Here is a 17,488-nt window from a genome sequence, read left to right on the forward strand (position 1 = left end):
CCCATTTATTAATTCACATAAATATAACTATTTGCACTTTATCTGTTAATTTCTCATGATTTCTTGTGAAAGGTGAAACTGTTATACAGTAATGTGAGAATCTTGCTCTACTGCGCCATCTGCTGTCTGTATTGTAGGCTACCTTTTGATGTTGTGTTTTGTGTACTGTACAAGTACAAGTGCATTTACCAACGTGAAAATAATGTAAAGCAACTTTGTCCTCTAATCCTGTCCTCCCCAAGTTTATACTTTCATATCTAAAATATATATTTTAGATATAATATTATACCTCTTGGATTTACACTGACAGTGAACACTTACAGTTAAAAGTGCTGCACATATGTGGATTCTACATGATTTCTATCTTAACAAATTTCATTTCTGACACGTTTTAATTATCTTAATGTGTGTTTGATAGGTGAACTCGCTTGTCAGTTCGTCTCACTTGCACTTCATTGAATGTTGAACACATTTGCCCTCTGGTGGTTGAGCTGAGGCACAGCGTGTCAAGAAAAAAACGACCACTGGGTCAAACTTCAGCACCACAGCAATGGACAGCTTTCTTGACCAATAGGATAAAGACCAGGAAGTGGGTTTTAGAATTTAGAGTACAAAACAATTAATGCATACGTAATTGTTTTACTTTTCATAATTCCTGTAATATTTCGTTAAAAAGAAGATATGCTATTCAAGAAATAGATCAAGTAGAACAACAACTTGCAAGATAAAAGTCATTTCTTGATGCCTAAACTCTACTGGAGCTCAATGTATTTCACTTCATCCTATCTGACCTATAAACGGTGCCCCTTCTGGATCACCTTACCCCAGAGAAGGTGGCCCTGCTCCCTCCACTGTTCTCTACGGACCCCCTTTTCCTTATTAATGAGATTATTCTCAGTCTGAGCCAAACAACGACCTAATTAAACCATCTTTGTTCCTGGCCAGTAGCCATCTGTAATCTGCTGAACAATTTCCCAAAGAATTAACAAGTAAAAGGGCATGGCGAAGGAAGAGAAAGAAGCTCTGGGCCCCCGAGCTCCCATCCAGGTGTGGCATTTGGAGCAGTCGAGTCGACCCGCTCCCCCGACACTCGTACGTGTGTGGTCGTGCTCTTAATTAAAGTGATATTTTCGAGAGAGGAGTTTTTGTTTGTTCAGTAAATGAACTCGCACCATCCTCTACGGGCAAATGGAAATGCAAGCGCTCCAATTAGCATATGTTAGCATTTTACTGTGTTTATTCATTTTGGTGGAAAATGGCTTGCAAGGCAAAAAAGATTGTATGAGCTGTACCCTTCTCACCCTGAAAATAATTGACTCAAGCAAATTAAACCTGGATGAAGAAAACTTACATCTGTATGCATGTACCACATACTTAGTATTTGCCAACTTGAGTCTGGGTAACAACGATGCACTCTCTTTGTTTTATAGACACTTGGTAAAGAAATGTAATGCAAAAAATACTTTATTTCCAATAATGTATTTACAATACATGTGTGAGGAGTGTTCCCCATCTTTTTTGCCTGCGTATACAGTACGGCATGACGTTTTTCACGTTAGCAGACGAACAAAAAAAACACGCACTTTCTATATTCTAACCCAACAATATGATTTCATACTTAAAGATGTGCAAAACAATTGCCTACTGATGCTTATCATAGAGTTTGAAAGTCACATCTCCACCTCTGGTTTGATTGTCTAAAAATTAATAGCAATAATAATTGTAATAAAAAAATACATTGAGAAATGTTGTCACATAAATAATCACAAAAATTCCCTTCCCTCCAGGTTTCATTATTTCTCCTTGTACTGACCTCCCATTTAGCTCACGTATTAAGCTACTCACAAGCCAAGTGTTCATTAATTTATGTAACAAATGATCCTCATCTCAGGTTATCCATCACTCAAACCATCCACTCAGGCAGTCAGTGGGACGTCAGTCATTGTACAGATCGTTATTGATCATGGCAGCCTCTCCCTGGGGGGACATCTGGAGGCGCCGCTTCTTGCCAAAGGTGGAGAAGGAGTTATGGACGTCCAAGTCGCTACGCTGTGCCACGGGCCTCAGGGTGCAAAAGCCTGACGGTGTCCCAGGAATGTACACGTTGTGATGGTAGTCAGGCGGCGGGTGAGGGTGTGGGTGAGGGTGTGGGGGGTTGGTAGGTTGCTGCTGCTGGGGCGGAGGGGTGCACCGAGGAGTCCAGGGCCGGGAGGTAACGCCGCTGGGTGATGGAGACATTTTATAGTCTGCGGCAGAAGATATGAGGGAAGGGATTATGAACCATTCTTTAGTTAATTTGCATAAATCAGGATGCACTACAGTATCTAGTTTAATACACACACTCAGGAGATACAATACAAGAGTTGCAGCAATGAGTTACAAAAATAATGCTCAATTCAGCTTGAGAAATTAATTAAAATGTTCTCATTTAGCAATACAGTATAAAAACATTTTTAGAACCAGGTGTCATCCTAGATTTTGAGAGAGGTACCTAATAATGTGAATTAAAAATGTGCACAATGAGATTTTATTCCCCTCACGTTCAGGTTGTCTTGTCGTACCCTTTGTGCCTCTCATATGAGTGCCCCAAGTCCAGTACTGTCCAGGAGCCATGGACGTGACGTAGTTTTCTGGGTCGGCATGCATGGCCTTACGCATTAGAGTTCCATCCATGTTAATGGAATTGTAACTAGAGAGAAAATGGAAATCCGGTCACTGTTGGCTTGTTGATCTTGTACATGGCCAGACACATCACCAGATGAAGTTTTCTGGTCAGAAGTGTTACCTTTTGATGGAGGAGTTCTGGTTCTTTGTTAGAGTCCAGTCTGTGTTTGGCTGCTTCAGCTGGAAAAACAAATAAGATACCGTGTTGTCATGTCAATTATGAATCTCATTTACATAGTTTGTTTTTTTAACTTTGGAGTATATGATGAAAATTGTATGAAATTAAATTAAATGTATAACCTCTCTGACTATTTCAATCAAAACTGAACTTCATTATTTCGTAAGGGCAGATGCCTTGAACTCATTCGAGCAGGTGTGTGATACAGTATGGATGAATTACAAAGAGACATTTTAGATTTGCATTAGTTAACATGATTCGGGTAGCAGTAGGTATAGTATGCTTAGATTACATACCAGGGTATGCTTTCTTTCTTTTTCTTCTGCTTGTTTTTTTCGAGTATCATGGCATCTTCCCATTTTAAAATAATGCATGAATTCAAAATTTTCTGTAGTGTAGGTGCAAAGTGGCCATGTGAACAGGTTGTCTTTATATGTCTTGATTGGATCGCAACCGGTCCTCAGTGCACCACATATATATATGCTGCCCTCCTGTGGCTATCTGGTAGAAATTGCTTTTTTTCTGAACTGAGGTTGCATTTTTCTTTCATATATATACATGTATACACACACACACACACACACACACACACACACACACACACACACACACACACACACATCTTGCTGTCGAGACAATAATAATTACATACTATTATTATCTGTATTCTAAGCGTAGAAACAGAACTCAATAGAAATAATTAAAGAGAAAGCTCCCTAATGACAAAATGAAGAAAATTGTCATTCTTTTTCTTCATTATTTCTGCATGCACTTTAAATGAATATTTGACAGCCTGAGTAACTTGAGGTCGTTACACAAAGCTCATGCACGCCATCCATCTGCCTAATTCGCTTTGCTCCACGCAAGACTTCAACGTGTGCGCGTCTCATCCTGTCAGTAGAGTTTGTCATTGGATGATGTGTACTCTGACCTCTCTCTCTCTCTCTCTCTCTCTCTCTCTCTCTCTCTCTCTCTCTCTCTCTCTCTCTTGGGGTTGTGTGTCTGTGGGTGCCAGAGCATGTGTGTGATGGGTGAATTCAGGGCCCAATTAACGATTAAAGAGGGACACACTCTCCTAAAGGACCTGCGTAATAACCCCCCATGACCTCATCGACCCAACCCTCTTTCCCCACCACCACCCTTTCCTGTGGCCAAAAGTAGTGTGCCCGTGACCGAAATGACATTTGTCTGTCTGCCTGGTGGAGTCTGGTGTCTCTCACACACACACACACACACACACACACACACACACACACACACACACACACGCACACACACACACACACACGCACACACACACACACACACACACACACACACACACACACACACACACACACACACACACATACGCTCGCACGCATGCACGTACATTAACGGTCTATTGCCCCGTCTGCTAGAATTAGAAAACACTCCTACCTCCTTTAATTCCCCCTCTCCTTGTGCACCCCCGCCTCCCCACCAAACCGCCCTCCAACCCACAGGCTTATCCTCTCCCTCCCCCGCTGATAAATATGACTTCACATCTTAGTCTCTCCTTGCACCCAGAGGACATCGCAGGGACCCATCTACAGGCGGGCCACGTCTCAGTCCAGTCGTCCTTGCGCACCCCCCAAACCACCCCACCCCACCCCACCGCACCCTCCCATCCTTCCCTCGTGTCCTCTCAAAAAACCAGAACATTTGCCATTTTTCATCAATAATGGACAGCCGTCCCATCGCGAATACGCCACATTGTGTTGAGTATAATGGTTCTGTCCATGGTGCCCTTGAGGGATGGCCAGAGGGGAAATTTGTCCTATATAAATTGTTAGACGTCAACGCCTTGCCTGCACCAAAATGAACGGAACCTTGGACAAATGAGTCTAAACTGTCATTCACCTTGTCCATTACCCTTGACTTGTTGTTCACACTCTGTTGTGCAGGGAGCAATTTAGTCTGCCCACCTCCCTCCTCCCTTATAGCTACTCCAGAGCAGTGGCGCTGATGGAGGAGGCATTAAGATGATTTATATGTTTTCGTGAAATTAATCATGATTTCATGCCCCGAGCCTATGTGCAAATGTCGACTTCCTTCCACATTTCACTTAATTCTCCATGTGCACACACAGCATAATTATGCTTCATGGAGCATTAACATGTCAATTAAAAGCTAATCTGCAGGCATCTTTCCATTTCAATTCCGCGTGCAAATCATCACAGAGCCGTACAATGTGTTACAACAACTACATACATACAATCGTGCAACAATCCATGATAAAAGGGATGAATGTGACCTTTGTGATTTAACCTTTGAATGTGTATTTTCTGCATACCTCATTAGGGGTGGTCGCTCCGTTGTTGACAGACGCGCCCCACGAATGTTCCGCGCTCTTGGCCTCGTTGTTGCGCGGCGTGCTGGTCGGGCTGCACGGCTTCAAAAACATGAAGTCACTTTTGGACGATTCTGGGCTCAAGCACACTTTATAACAATAAGGCTGTGTCAGGCTGCTGCTTCCGTTCACTTCCATGCAGTTGGTGGGCACCTTATTCGCTGTGGAGGAAATCTGCAGGTTGAGGTTGGATTTTTTGAACACCTCCGGGGGAGGCTCGGGCTGAAAGCCGCCGCAGCAGCAGCATGCGAAGGGGGGCAGATTGTAGCCACTCAGGGTCTCCCGGTCTTTGTAGCACTTGACCGCAGCCAGGACGATGATGGCCACGAGGAAGATAAAAGATATGGTACTGAGTGAGACGATCAAGTAGAGGGCGAGGTTAGAGGGGGGCTGGGGGCTGAGCGTGAGGTCTCCGTGGTCGGATAAGGACTCGGGGATGCCGTCCACCACCGTCAGGACAACGGAGACGGTGGCGGAGAGAGGAGGCTGCCCGTTGTCTTTCACCAGTATAACCAGTCTGTGTCTGGAAGCGTCTTTGTCCACCAGTCGACGAATGCTCCTAATTTCTCCCGTGTACAGCGCCACGCTGAACAGCCCCGGGTCTGTCGCTTGCATCACCTGATAGGACAGCCGCGAGTTTTGCCCCGCGTCTGCGTCCAGCGCTGTTACTTTGGTGACCAGATAACCGGCATCAACAGAGCGGGGCACCACCTCCGTGGCAACAGTGCCGTTTTTGGGCAGTGGGGACACAATAATCGGCGCGTTGTCATTCTGGTCCAAAACAAAAACATTAACAGTCACGTTGTTGGCCAGCGGTGGAAAACCTGCGTCCTGCGCTTGCACGAGAATATGAAAGTTTCGAAGTTGCTCGTAATCGAAGGAGCGCAGTGCGTAAATGTTGCCATTATCTGAGTTAATGGACACGTACGTGGACACGGGCATACCCTGAATTTGACCCTCGAGAATAGAATAAGACAGATAGGCGTTCTGGTTGGAATCGGGGTCGAAGGCAGTCACGGTGCAAATGGAAGCGCCCGGGGCGTTATTCTCGGTCACATAGACAGTATATGACGGCTGTGAAAATCGTGGGGGGTTGTCATTAATGTCAGATACTTGTACCACGATAGTTTTCCTCGTGGAAAGCGACGGGGAGCCCAAATCACGCGCCGTGAGTGTGATGTTGTACTCGGACACCACTTCCCTGTCCAAAACCTCACTTGTCACCAGTGTGTAATAGTTTTTAAAAGAGGAGTGCAGCTGAAAGGGGACGTTGTTGGGGATTTGACAGTCCACGTTGCCGTTTTCCCCCGAGTCCCGATCCATGACACTGATAACGGCGATAACGGTGCCCGGCGGTGCGTCCTCCTGCACGGGCGTGGACACGGACGTGAGGATTACTTCGGGGGTGTTGTCGTTCACATCCACGATGTCGATCAGCACTTTGCTGTGTACGGCCACGGCCGAGGGTCCCCTGTCCCTCGCTTGCACGTACAGCTCGTACACGTTCGCTTTCTCGTAGTCCACGACACCCTTTACGCGGATCTCTCCCGTGTACGGATCCACGCTGAACAACTCGCGCACTTTGAGAGGCGCGTGTCCGCTAAAGGCGTACGTCACCTCCCCGTTCGAGCCCTCGTCCAAATCGGTGGCGTTCAGCTTCAGCACGAGCGTCCCCCTCGGTGCATTTTCCACTAGTCGAGCCCGGTACACGGAGCGGTCGAACACGGGGACGTTGTCGTTCGCGTCGAGCACCGTGATGGTGATCAAAGCGGTTCCGGAGCGTTCGGGCGACCCCCCGTCAAAGGCTGTCAGAACCATTTCGTGCTTTTTCTGCCGCTCCCGATCCAAAGGGTTGTCCAGCACCAGCTCCGCAAACTTGCTTCCGTCGTTGCGCGTCTGGATGTTGAGAATGAAGTGTTCGTTTGCGCCAAGTTGGTAGGAGCGCAGAGAATTAGTGCCCACGTCCAAGTCTTGCGCGCTCTCTAACGGAAAGCAGGAGCCGGGCGCAGCCGACTCCGTAATGTCTATGTTAAATTCGCTCCAAGGGAAACTGGGGGAGTTGTCATTCACGTCTAAAATCTCCACTTCCACTCTGTAGAGCTCTAAAGGATTTTCGATGACAACTTGCAAATGTAAAAAACAGCTGGGGCTGCGCTCACAAAGCTCCTCTCTGTCTATTTTTTCATTCACAAACAAAATTCCGTTCTCCAAGTTCACCTCTAAATATTGCTTCTTGGCCCCTGACACGATTCGGAAGCGACGCGCGGACAACTTGGCCACATCCAAGCCCAGGTCCTCCGCAATGTTGCCTACGAAGGCTCCGTGCTCCAGCTCCTCGGGGATGGAGTAGCGAATTTGAGCCAGCACCAAGTCCACCACACAGGCGCACAGAAGCAGAGAGATAACAAGCCCTGTCACCGGCACCCAGCTGCATCTGGAGAGCCTTTGATCCATTTTAGAGCCTTGCGTAAAAGTCACCTCTGCCGGACATAATAGAAAATACGCATATTCACTATTTAGAAAAAATAGCCCAAAAAATCCAGCGTGGTCATCGTATGCAACTCTGTGTCATATTTACAAGTGACTAGATTGGGTGAGGAAAGATAGACCACCTGTCTCTCCTTCCACTGTGCTCCATGCGCGACTCAGGAGGTGTGCGAACTGGGAAAGCTCGCACTTTGATTTTCCACTGTATTAGACACCCGGAGGAGCCGGCTGGGAGGTGTGCGCGACAGAGAGGGAAAAAGAGAGAGAGAGAGAGAGTGAGAGAGAGGCGGTGAGCACTGAGCGAGAGAGAAAGCGGGTGGAGGTGCTTGGAGCTCCTCAGTGCTCCGTATTGGCGGGCGCAGAGGATACGACTATAATTACTGTCGACGTTTAACCATTTCCCACCCTCGTGTCACTTCCACTGGCCTATTAAAGAGACGAGAAGGCGTAAATCTGACACCAGACGTCAGAGCCAGATTTGGATTAAGGAGGGCAAATTGTGTTGTGGGTGTCGTGGTGTGTTTTTCAGGCTATTTGCGAGAAGGAAATTGTCCAAGAATGACACTTGACGCATTGAATGGACGAGGACCCCATTCCTGATATCACATAATTCCTTCAACACTCTCTTTCATCAATGAAGGCCTTTCCAGCCCAAACACGCCAAACGATTACAAAGGATATCGGCCCTTAATCATAATTATGTCTACATGTCTGAGCTTCGTTTTGGATGTAATGAAAGTGACAGTGAGGAGGAGGTGGGCTATAATACTCCATGCGCTACAAATGCGCATTACAAGATTTTAATTCACATAAGCAGGCATGGACATGTATCAACATAATCAACATAAAAGCCACACCATGAAGATGTAATCATATTTATGTCCCTAATCAGGTATTATTGTTGGGATTAGATAATTCATTAGTGATGTGTTTATACTTTGTACATGAGGTTAATGTTGTTCAGAACAGTACAAAGAAGAAGAAGAAAACTGGAGTACACATTTGCAGGGATCCGATAATGCTGGTCAGTTCGGGAAGCACTGAAGCACAGAGACCAAGTGAGGGGCAAAGCAAAAGGACGCCTTTGTGAATCAACACAGACACGAGTGGCATCCTAATGTAAATGCGTGGTCGGCTTAAAATCTCTTGAAGTCTCTTCTCGAGACTGACGACACAGGCTTGGGCCCTGCAGGCAGCTCGAAGCTCGTTAGTCGCTAAAAAGAAGAAGAGGGAGATGGTGGATATTAATTGGCAGGAAATAAACAACACTTTGTTCTTGGGGAAGATACGTAGATGTCTGTCAACATGTACCCAAAGTGCTTAACAGAATAACTCGAGTTGCTTTCAAACAAATGACAACAGAAGATATCCTGGAACTAACCTCCCCCCAGCCCTCACACCCACCGTTTTATGAAAATCTCCAATCCCCAGGTTTAAATAAGCAGAAAACACAATCTGCTTGCAGATTTAACCTCAAGCAGATGGTTAAGCTTCTCCAGAAATGATTACATTTCTGGAAAAAGAGGAGAGGGAGAAAGCGGGGAAAGCACCAGTTCCATTGCTTTGCCTTCTTTTTTTAATTAACGGAGTGAAGGATTAGTGTGTAGCTATCCGGGATCAACGGTTCTCCGACGGAAGAATACAAATGTTTTGGGATAAATAATCCCGAAGCGCTGTGACCGGCGCTCCCCCGGTGCCGCGTACATTAACATGCATTACACGTACGGAGCATTAAGACGGTTTCACCCGCCCCTATTGCCTCGCAAAGCCCCCCATTGTGAGACTGAAAGACGAGTATTACTTTCTCTTATCCATGTAGCCACCTGACCGAGACCCTGAGCGCTATACGCTGGAAGTAGTATCATACCTTCATAAAGTGGCCAAACACAATCGTGCGTCATACCCGAAACATTTCACATTACATAAAATTTGTCTGATAATTAAGGTTGATTTTTGCAATTGTCTTCATAAAGTTATCCCCTACTTACTTCATAATTTTGACAAGCGCACTAGTAAGAGAAACTTAGTTATCCTATGGCGCTCTCTAGTGGCAAGTACTATGAATTACAAGCACATAACGCTCGTATGTACTGTCGCTATTTGAACGGTCATTTGCAAATAAAACACTCATTGTTGTACTTGCCAACCAAAATTTCGATATGCTACTTACAGCATGGTGGTCCAACTTTGCACAAACTGTACACATATTACTGTGGACAATACTATATTCCTGAGCCATTACTTACAATAAACCTCCTTTTGGCCGTCATTTATTGTCCTCAGAGCAATGCTTTTTTACATCTTTGGTCTAAGACCGCCATCTCTTGGCAAAAAAAGGGTATGGCAACCTCTTACACAATGACGTCATGTAATTGTTTATTATATCCTCGAAAGCATAAATCTTTGTTCTCGTGGCTCACGTGCTCCACGGTAACCACGTTCGTTTGTCAGATCCAAGGCAAGAGCTGCATAACAACTAAAATGAGCAATTTTAACTGTCGATGTCAAATGTTTTTGCTTTAAAAAAAATGTTGCATTGAACTGTGTTATAAACCATTGTGTACAGATGAGTGTCAGTATTAAATTAAATTATTGTTGTTTTTTGGGGGAATGATTTTAGTGAGTAAAAACAACAAAACAATATAATACGAGAGAAATTGATGTTGTACTCGTCAACCTTTTAGAAACAGATTCAGAGATTGGTTGTCATTATTTATCAAAGAAAAAACAGATGTTTGAAAATGTCTGAATTTTTAATTGAACAAAAAACAACCAGTCTGGTTCTGTTAAAGACTACAGAAACCAAAGAATGATTTCTGTTTAGAGACTGCAATCAGGGAATTTGTGCAATTTCCAAGAAAATGGCTCTAAATGATTATTCAAATCCAAAAATCTGTTTGCATTAGTTTAGAATAATTTTGCCACCTCTAAATTGTAGAGCTCATGATTTGCATACATGAGTGGAGTATTTATTTGCAGCAATGTTTATATGCACCCATGGGATAACTACCGTGTGCAGTGACTTTATTGTCACCATAAGAAATGCACATGAACCTCATGTTAATGCAGAAACAGTGATGAAAAAGTTTGTTTTCAAAAGATACTTCATGTAACATGAAGTCTTACAACACTGACACACTTAAGTCCAGCGATAGTCTCTTTAACACCTTTCTCTCGTTAAAAAAAATTTGCAATTCATTTTATCCTAAAATCTAGATGAATGAACCCTGAACTTTCTTCCAATGAAATGTGGGTTTTTGCGCTGACGCCAGAATTACGCTAGAGGGAGCTAAATACTAGGAGAAGAAAGTCTGGGACCGTCACTTTGAGGACTGACTGGGTTTCACATATGGTTAACAGACATTGCTATCTTGTCAGTGTTTTTGTATAGTACATAAAAGGTTGTGGGTGTCACTCACAGACTATTTTGATGACCTTGGCAGACATGACTATGAGATAGACGGTCTGACTTGCAAATCAATCCTCCCTGCAGTTTCTTAATAAACATCTGCAATCTGTCTTAACCTGAAGAGAAAACAGGCCCATATATTGCGAAGACTGTTGCGGAAAGAAGACAAGCAGAAAACAGGAGTGAACAGAACCTTGTGAAGGAGTCAGTAGCAGAGCAAGTAGCAGAGTGATAGGAAAATGAAGCGCAAGGATCGGGTAAAAGGAGAGGGAAGAAAAGACGGGAAAATGGAGAGAATGGAGGGTTTGGTCCACATGCACCTCAGCTGTGTAAACTGAAGGTCTCCGCCGCTTCTCGGATTCCCTCGAAGAAGGGGGGATATTAATAGGAGGCTGGCAGTGGCAGTGAATGGACCCTCGCTCTGTCACACCCACTAATATTATTATTATACTTTATATGCGCAAAAATGGAAAATGTCAGCAACCCGAGAGGCCTACAGAGACAGTGTGTGCATGTAGTGTGTTTTTTTGCTTCTGCTAAGTATGTCTGCCATATGTGAGAAACCGTCTGTCGCTGAGCTGGCATAACACTTCTGGGCAAAAGAAAAGAGGCGCAGGATGGAATTGGGGAAAGAGGAGACAAACAGGAAGCAGTTGGCATGTTCGGAGGGGCGTACGATCCGCCGCACTTATTGGATCTGTCAGAGAGTGAGAACACAGAAGGCGGGGGGGAGCAATCAGACACAGACATGAGCACATATTCAGTTCCAGATTATAAAAAAAATTCCCGCAAGTTGCAGACGTGTTGAAACAGACTGCACACACACACACGCACACACACACACACACACACACACACACACACACCGACACACCGACACACACACACACACACACACCGACACACCGACACACACACACACACACACACGCACACACACATACATACACACACACAGAAATACATATACACAGGTTTCTCCTCCACCGGGCAACAGATGCAAAAGCCGGGCACACATGCAGAAACCTAAACACTCTGATAGACATAACAGTCGTGCACACGCATGCACGCACACTCTGGCGAGAGGAGCGCATTCCTGAGGAAACAGGTGGGAGTGGTGATGGCAATCTATCAGGATGACTTTGATCCTCCTCATTGGCTCCATCATAACCAGATCAGGATGTTCCCCACTTCATCACAATCTGCACCTAGAAAGACGTAATAGCAACAGCACAACACATTCAGGAAAGATTTTGCATATTTCAACGTGCGTTCCTGAGTTATGCAACGATGACTGTTGACCCCAGCGTTCTTTCCAAAGTCGGGATTGATGATGCCTGTTGTGGATTTTGGAGGAAATTACCTAATGGGGGGCAGTATTGAGAGAATTTCTACTGTATAAGAGCTGGGTTCATCTCATTTGACTCAGAGTGTGGGGCCAGGCACACCTTGCGGAGACAGACAACTCATGATGTTTAGGGTCTCAAAGTCATGTCCAGTGCAAGAAGCGCAACGCGTCCATGGCTGGCATTTTCTTCTGGCATTTTTTGGAGCTGTAGACGCCGTTTTGGGAGTGAACACAGTCGTCTTGATTTCAGGCCAATCACAACGGCTCCACTCATTAAATTCTGCACAGATGAGGAAGCATAAAGGACTCTCTCGCTGGAGTCCACGCAGGAGATCGCCATGTGCAAAGTACGTTTAGAAGCGGCAAGAATATGTCCACAGTTGGCCACTATAAAGTTGGCTGCCCATTTTCTTGCTGAGCATATGAGTATATGAAATTAGATCTTTCACAAGTTAGCACAGTGGTTCTCAAAATTTCAATGCCACCATACAATGACCAACTTTAGGTCCATGTGTCCATCTAAAACACGACAAATGTTTTAATCCTAAATTTATTTAACATGATTGTAAGCCACGATAACATGATGCAGTCTGAACATACACATTGTACCTAAATATAGCAACATTAACATAATTAACATCATCATTCAATTAAAGCGTACTGCATGTATAGGCCACGTTTGTGCAAAAAAAGTTAAACACAACTGAACTCGACTTAGGTAGTGATTCTTTTTTGTGCCACTAGAGGGATCCTTCAGATCAATAACAGTATTCATTACACACTGACTGATTTAGAGGTAAAGTCAGTAAATATGACTTTATTTTTAACTTTATTATTGCAAAGCGCTATTAATATGAGCTAAAAGTGCGAGCGCCAAGGCGGACAACCCCTGCCTTAGGGGACACAACACACTTGAGTGACACGTTACATGAACATGAATGTGCCTGTTTAACACCCTCTCATCAAATTCTCCTCCTGCTCCTTGCTCATCACAGCTTCCTTTTCCCCTCTCTTCCTGCCCACAACAAATTCTCTCCATCTCTTAATGTCTCTCCACCTAATTACTTTCTTTATAGCCCCAAAAGTCATGAATGGGGTTGTGCCCATGAACAGGTTTTCCAATAAACACATTGGTCAGCTCACAGAATGTGTGCTGAGGCCAAAACATGAGCAAGAAAAGAGAGGGGCGGTGGGAGTAAATTGTGACGGAAACCATCAAATTATTCATTTCCCTCCTTTTTTATGTTTTCCTTGTGCTGACTGTATTCCCCTCCCTCTCCCGTCTCCGTCTCTCTCTCTCTCACTCTTTCCTCTCACACATTCCACTCAGTTTTACATATCTATGAACCCCCCCAACACTATACCTCACCACTTAAAAAAAACGCCACTCTTTTTCCCTTTTTCTCCCCTCCTCATTGCCACCCCCTCACTACCTGACATTGTGGCTCCATGCCCAATGAGTCACACCTCTGCTAAAATCTTCAGAGATGGCGAAAGGAGGGCGGAGGGAGCAAAAAAAAGAAAGGAGTCGAGAGAGAGAGAGAGAAAAAGTAGGAGGGTATGACAGAGAGAAAAATATAGAAAATAAAATGGGAAGAGGGGAAACATCAAGAGAGTGAGAGCAAGCGTGAGAGCGCCTCAGGGGAGTGAAAGGAGCATAGAGTACATTTAACTTTTTGACTCCAGTAGTCAGCGTGTGCTTGTCAGCAACAGTTAGCCTGTTGACAACAACATTTTCCACACATTGCTTGGGTGTTTGATACTCACACACGCACACCTGCATGCACACACACACACACACACACACACACACACACACACACACACACACACACACACACACACACACACACACACACACACACACACACACACACACACATACACACACACACACACACACACACACACACACACTCATGCAACAATCAAGCATGCAAACAAATCAGAGGAGAAAGTGTGTGGCTGCAGCCTTGCCTCCCCACATCAGCCTACCCCACCCTCGCTTGCCATTGTCCTTGGATACGGTAAAAACACTCCCTGTTGGGCAAGCCCTGGAGTCAGGAGAGGACGTACGTGGGTCACACACACAACACCTCCCTCGACGCAAGTTTGAAAGGATGTTGTCAGTGCAAACGTGTCTGTGCAGTTTATTGGACATGAGTGACAGTTCTGTCATGTTTTTGTGGAACTGCAGGGGGAAAAACAGAGGATGATAGAATTACGCCCTTAATGAAATAAACAGGGCAATAAAGTGCAGCAGAATCTCAAAGGTCAAATGATGGTTAGCCTTTTTTTAGTTCAGATTTTGCTGCCGTCAATTTCCCAGTTGGTAAGAATGAAAATACAAACGATCATTTCCATGTAGAGTCAAACTGTTGCCATCATAAAACTTTTATTTGTTGCACAGGTAATGGTTTAAGAAGCCTCATGTCATAAGAATAAGATGCAGGGCTTAATATCAAGTAAGACATATTGTGCAGTAGTGGTACGCTGCCTTACAATTCTAATTCATCCCATGACTGAGTTTGTAACTGAATTTTCTATCATATTGTTTTTCCCCATTAATATGAATTGAAATGCTGTTAATGCGTTCCAGCCTCTACGTTTTTGTTAAATGTTTTCAAAACAAGTAAATAGCAACCTTCCATGAGTTTTGCTTATCCCGTTGAAGGGCATAGTGAGTTGGAGCCTTCCCCAGCTGACATCAGGCAAGTTCCGGGCGACACTCACAGAGACAGACAACCACTCACAATGTTTTCATTTTATGTGTGATTGTTTCTCCCTTTTAGTCAAATGCTTCGAGTGCTTTGGTGACTGTTGCTGGTAACTGAAGCTCACGTGTAATTAAAAATTTGCCTTCTAAGTTGGGGCACTCTTATGTCCAAGGGACCACTGTATTTTGCAATTCAAAAGTGTTTCTAAATTTTTCCATTTTTCTCTGTTGTCACATATTTCATCTCACCAAAGCATTTCTGTTTCTTTTTGGAATGAGTAAAAAAAATACATACGTATATATCTCCAAAGAAAAACAAAACAAGCTTGCACAGAGTTAATCCCTTGATGTTTGCTGAACTGAGGGTGCACTGTGTGATATGTTGACATGTTGGTTGACATCATAAGTGGAAGTGGTCCATCTTTTTGAGTGATTGAGACTGAAAATACAAATAAAAGCCGCAATCCTAATGAGAACGAGAGAAAATAAATCACCGCTGGAAGTTTAATCGTTGAGAGGACAGCTCTTGCGTTTCTCTTCTCTTCTAATGACACCTTATCTTTGAACTTTGACCTCATCTTGCTCCTCTGGCGATCAGACCTTTACCAGCTTTTGTGATTTATGACCCTTGAGGGTGCCACATGCCGCTTGATGTCTGCCAGACCAACGTTGTCTTCCTTGTGTTGACCCCCTAAGTCATTATTGTGGTTGTTTTTTGTAAAGATCCTCAGGTTAAAAAGGAAGGTGTTAGTTTCATGTAAGCGTTATCTTAGATTTTGCATGGAAGGATTTGTCGCGATTTTAGGTAAACCAAAAGTCTACAGCTGGAATATTCTTGAGTAGCTCACAGCTTTGATGGGGTCAATCCTCGTCAAAGCTGTGGGTTTAGGAAGTGCAACAGTCCTCTGCCCACAGAGCTCATGTTTTTAAAGCCATACCAGTCAGCCACAAAGCTCCTTTTTGCCCTTTGTAGAGATCTCACCAGACAAAACCTTGGAAGGCATCCACAGCAGAGCACATTCCCAAACTATTTCTGTTTTTTTCTTTTTTAAACAAGTGTGGGATGGGGTCGAACAACAATTACGGTAAAATGTGACTAATATGTCACAGACACGCTGCTTGGTGTTTTTTTCTGACCTCCTCTGTTTTTTCCCCTCCCTTTTCCATCCATCATCTTCTCTCTTCTTGAAAATTCTTCACTTCAAACCTCTGTAATTGCAAACAAAAGCGCTGACTCCTCTCCAGCTGAAAGAATGATAATGATGGAGAGTAGTGAGTGTGCGCGTGTTGTGTGCACGTCTTCATCAAAGTAGCGATGACGTTGATGGGCGTAGAGAAAAATGTGCATAGGACAGAGAAGAGGAACACAATCTGGGCATTAAGCCTCACAGTGAATTGGGAGCGCGTGTGTGTGCAGGCGTGCATGCGTTTGTACACACGTTGCCCCTGTTCTTGATGTCAACGATGCAACCCGAGCTGCTCTCCGAACTTAATGGCCAGATTCAGGAGCAGCAACGAGCATGCACCGGCCCGAGTGCAAGCGCCACTAGAGAGCGTGTGTTGCTGCAGTATCCAGGCTACATGTATGCATGCTTGCGAGGTAAGAGAGAGTGTACGGCCTGGTTGTGTTTGGAGCGCGCCCAGGCCAGAGGAGCTCAAAGCACTGAATGTCATCATCAGAGCTGTCGGGGAGCCAAGCAGTAATCACACCCAGATCACCTACACACTCACGCCAACTTACAGCACCAGTCACCCCAGAGCGCGCGTGTGTGTGTACGTGTGTGAAAAAGAGTCTGATTGAGAGAGAAAATGAAAGACAAGAAGTATATGTGCATGCAGCAACTATGCAACATGTGTGTGTGTGTGTGTGTGCGTACGTGCGTGGTGTGCATGCGTGCGCACGCATGCAGACGTTACATGCGGTCATAGTGTGAGTAGTGAGTGAGTGAAATGTGTGTGCTGGAGAAGAGGGTTTATTTTTTTCTTTCTCCTCCTCCCCTCGCTCCATGTCATATCCCACCCCTCTATTTTCCATTTTTACATGCAGCTCCAGATGTGAAGGCAGCAAAATATTAAATTACAGAAATGGGCTTGTTTCTGCACTTTGGTCATATCAAAAACAAGCCAGCAGCCTGTGCTCTCTCCTGATGTGACATACACAGCTTTGCCATATGTGGAAATTACAGTGCAGGTGATTGCCTCTTTATGGACAATCTCAATGTACTTGCTTTAGTTTTGAAGGTTGCTGGCCTGTCACTCACTGCGCTGCTGTCAGCTTATTATAGTTAACAAATACCCCGCAAAAAACTGAAAAA

At 44.6% G+C, this 17,488-nt stretch overlaps 1 protein-coding gene across 2 annotated transcripts; it reads right to left on the minus strand.

Annotated features, from left to right (window-relative positions):
- Window positions 1-1,446: 1,446 nt before the first annotated feature.
- LOC148404394 (protocadherin-10) lies at window positions 1,447-7,918 on the minus strand. 2 transcript variants are annotated; one of them, XM_088393350.1, is made up of 4 exons: window positions 5,157-7,918; window positions 2,786-2,844; window positions 2,562-2,689; window positions 1,447-2,246 (listed from the first exon to the last, which is right to left on the minus strand). In XM_088393350.1, exons 1-4 carry the CDS (start codon window positions 7,665-7,667, stop codon window positions 1,936-1,938), a joined length of 3,009 nt encoding a protein of 1,002 aa, XP_088249476.1. In that variant the 5' UTR covers window positions 7,668-7,918; the 3' UTR covers window positions 1,447-1,935. The 2 variants fall into 2 exon arrangements, with proteins under 2 accessions (XP_088249476.1, XP_088249466.1); XM_088393340.1 differs by having other exon boundaries at window positions 2,541-2,689.
- Between the last annotated feature and the right edge of the window lie 9,570 nt (window positions 7,919-17,488).

This window comes from Syngnathus floridae, chromosome 1 (assembly GCF_059516105.1).
Source record: "Syngnathus floridae isolate MCC-2025c chromosome 1, RoL_Sflo_1.0, whole genome shotgun sequence".
NCBI classification, from domain to species: Eukaryota; Metazoa; Chordata; class Actinopteri; order Syngnathiformes; family Syngnathidae; genus Syngnathus; species Syngnathus floridae.

Excerpts from the sequence above, each read along its gene's own strand:
- LOC148404394 (XM_088393340.1), bottom strand. The coding sequence starts at position 7,667 with ATGGATCAAAGGCTCTCCAGATGCAGCTGGGTGCCGGTGACAGGGCTT. Across the intron at positions 2,845-5,156 it reads GAGCGACCACCCCTAATGAG|CTGAAGCAGCCAAACACAGA; the intron begins GTATGCAGAAAA and ends TTGTTTTTCCAG. Across the intron at positions 2,247-2,540 it reads TACGACAAGACAACCTGAAC|ACTATAAAATGTCTCCATCA; the intron begins GTGAGGGGAATA and ends CTTCTGCCGCAG.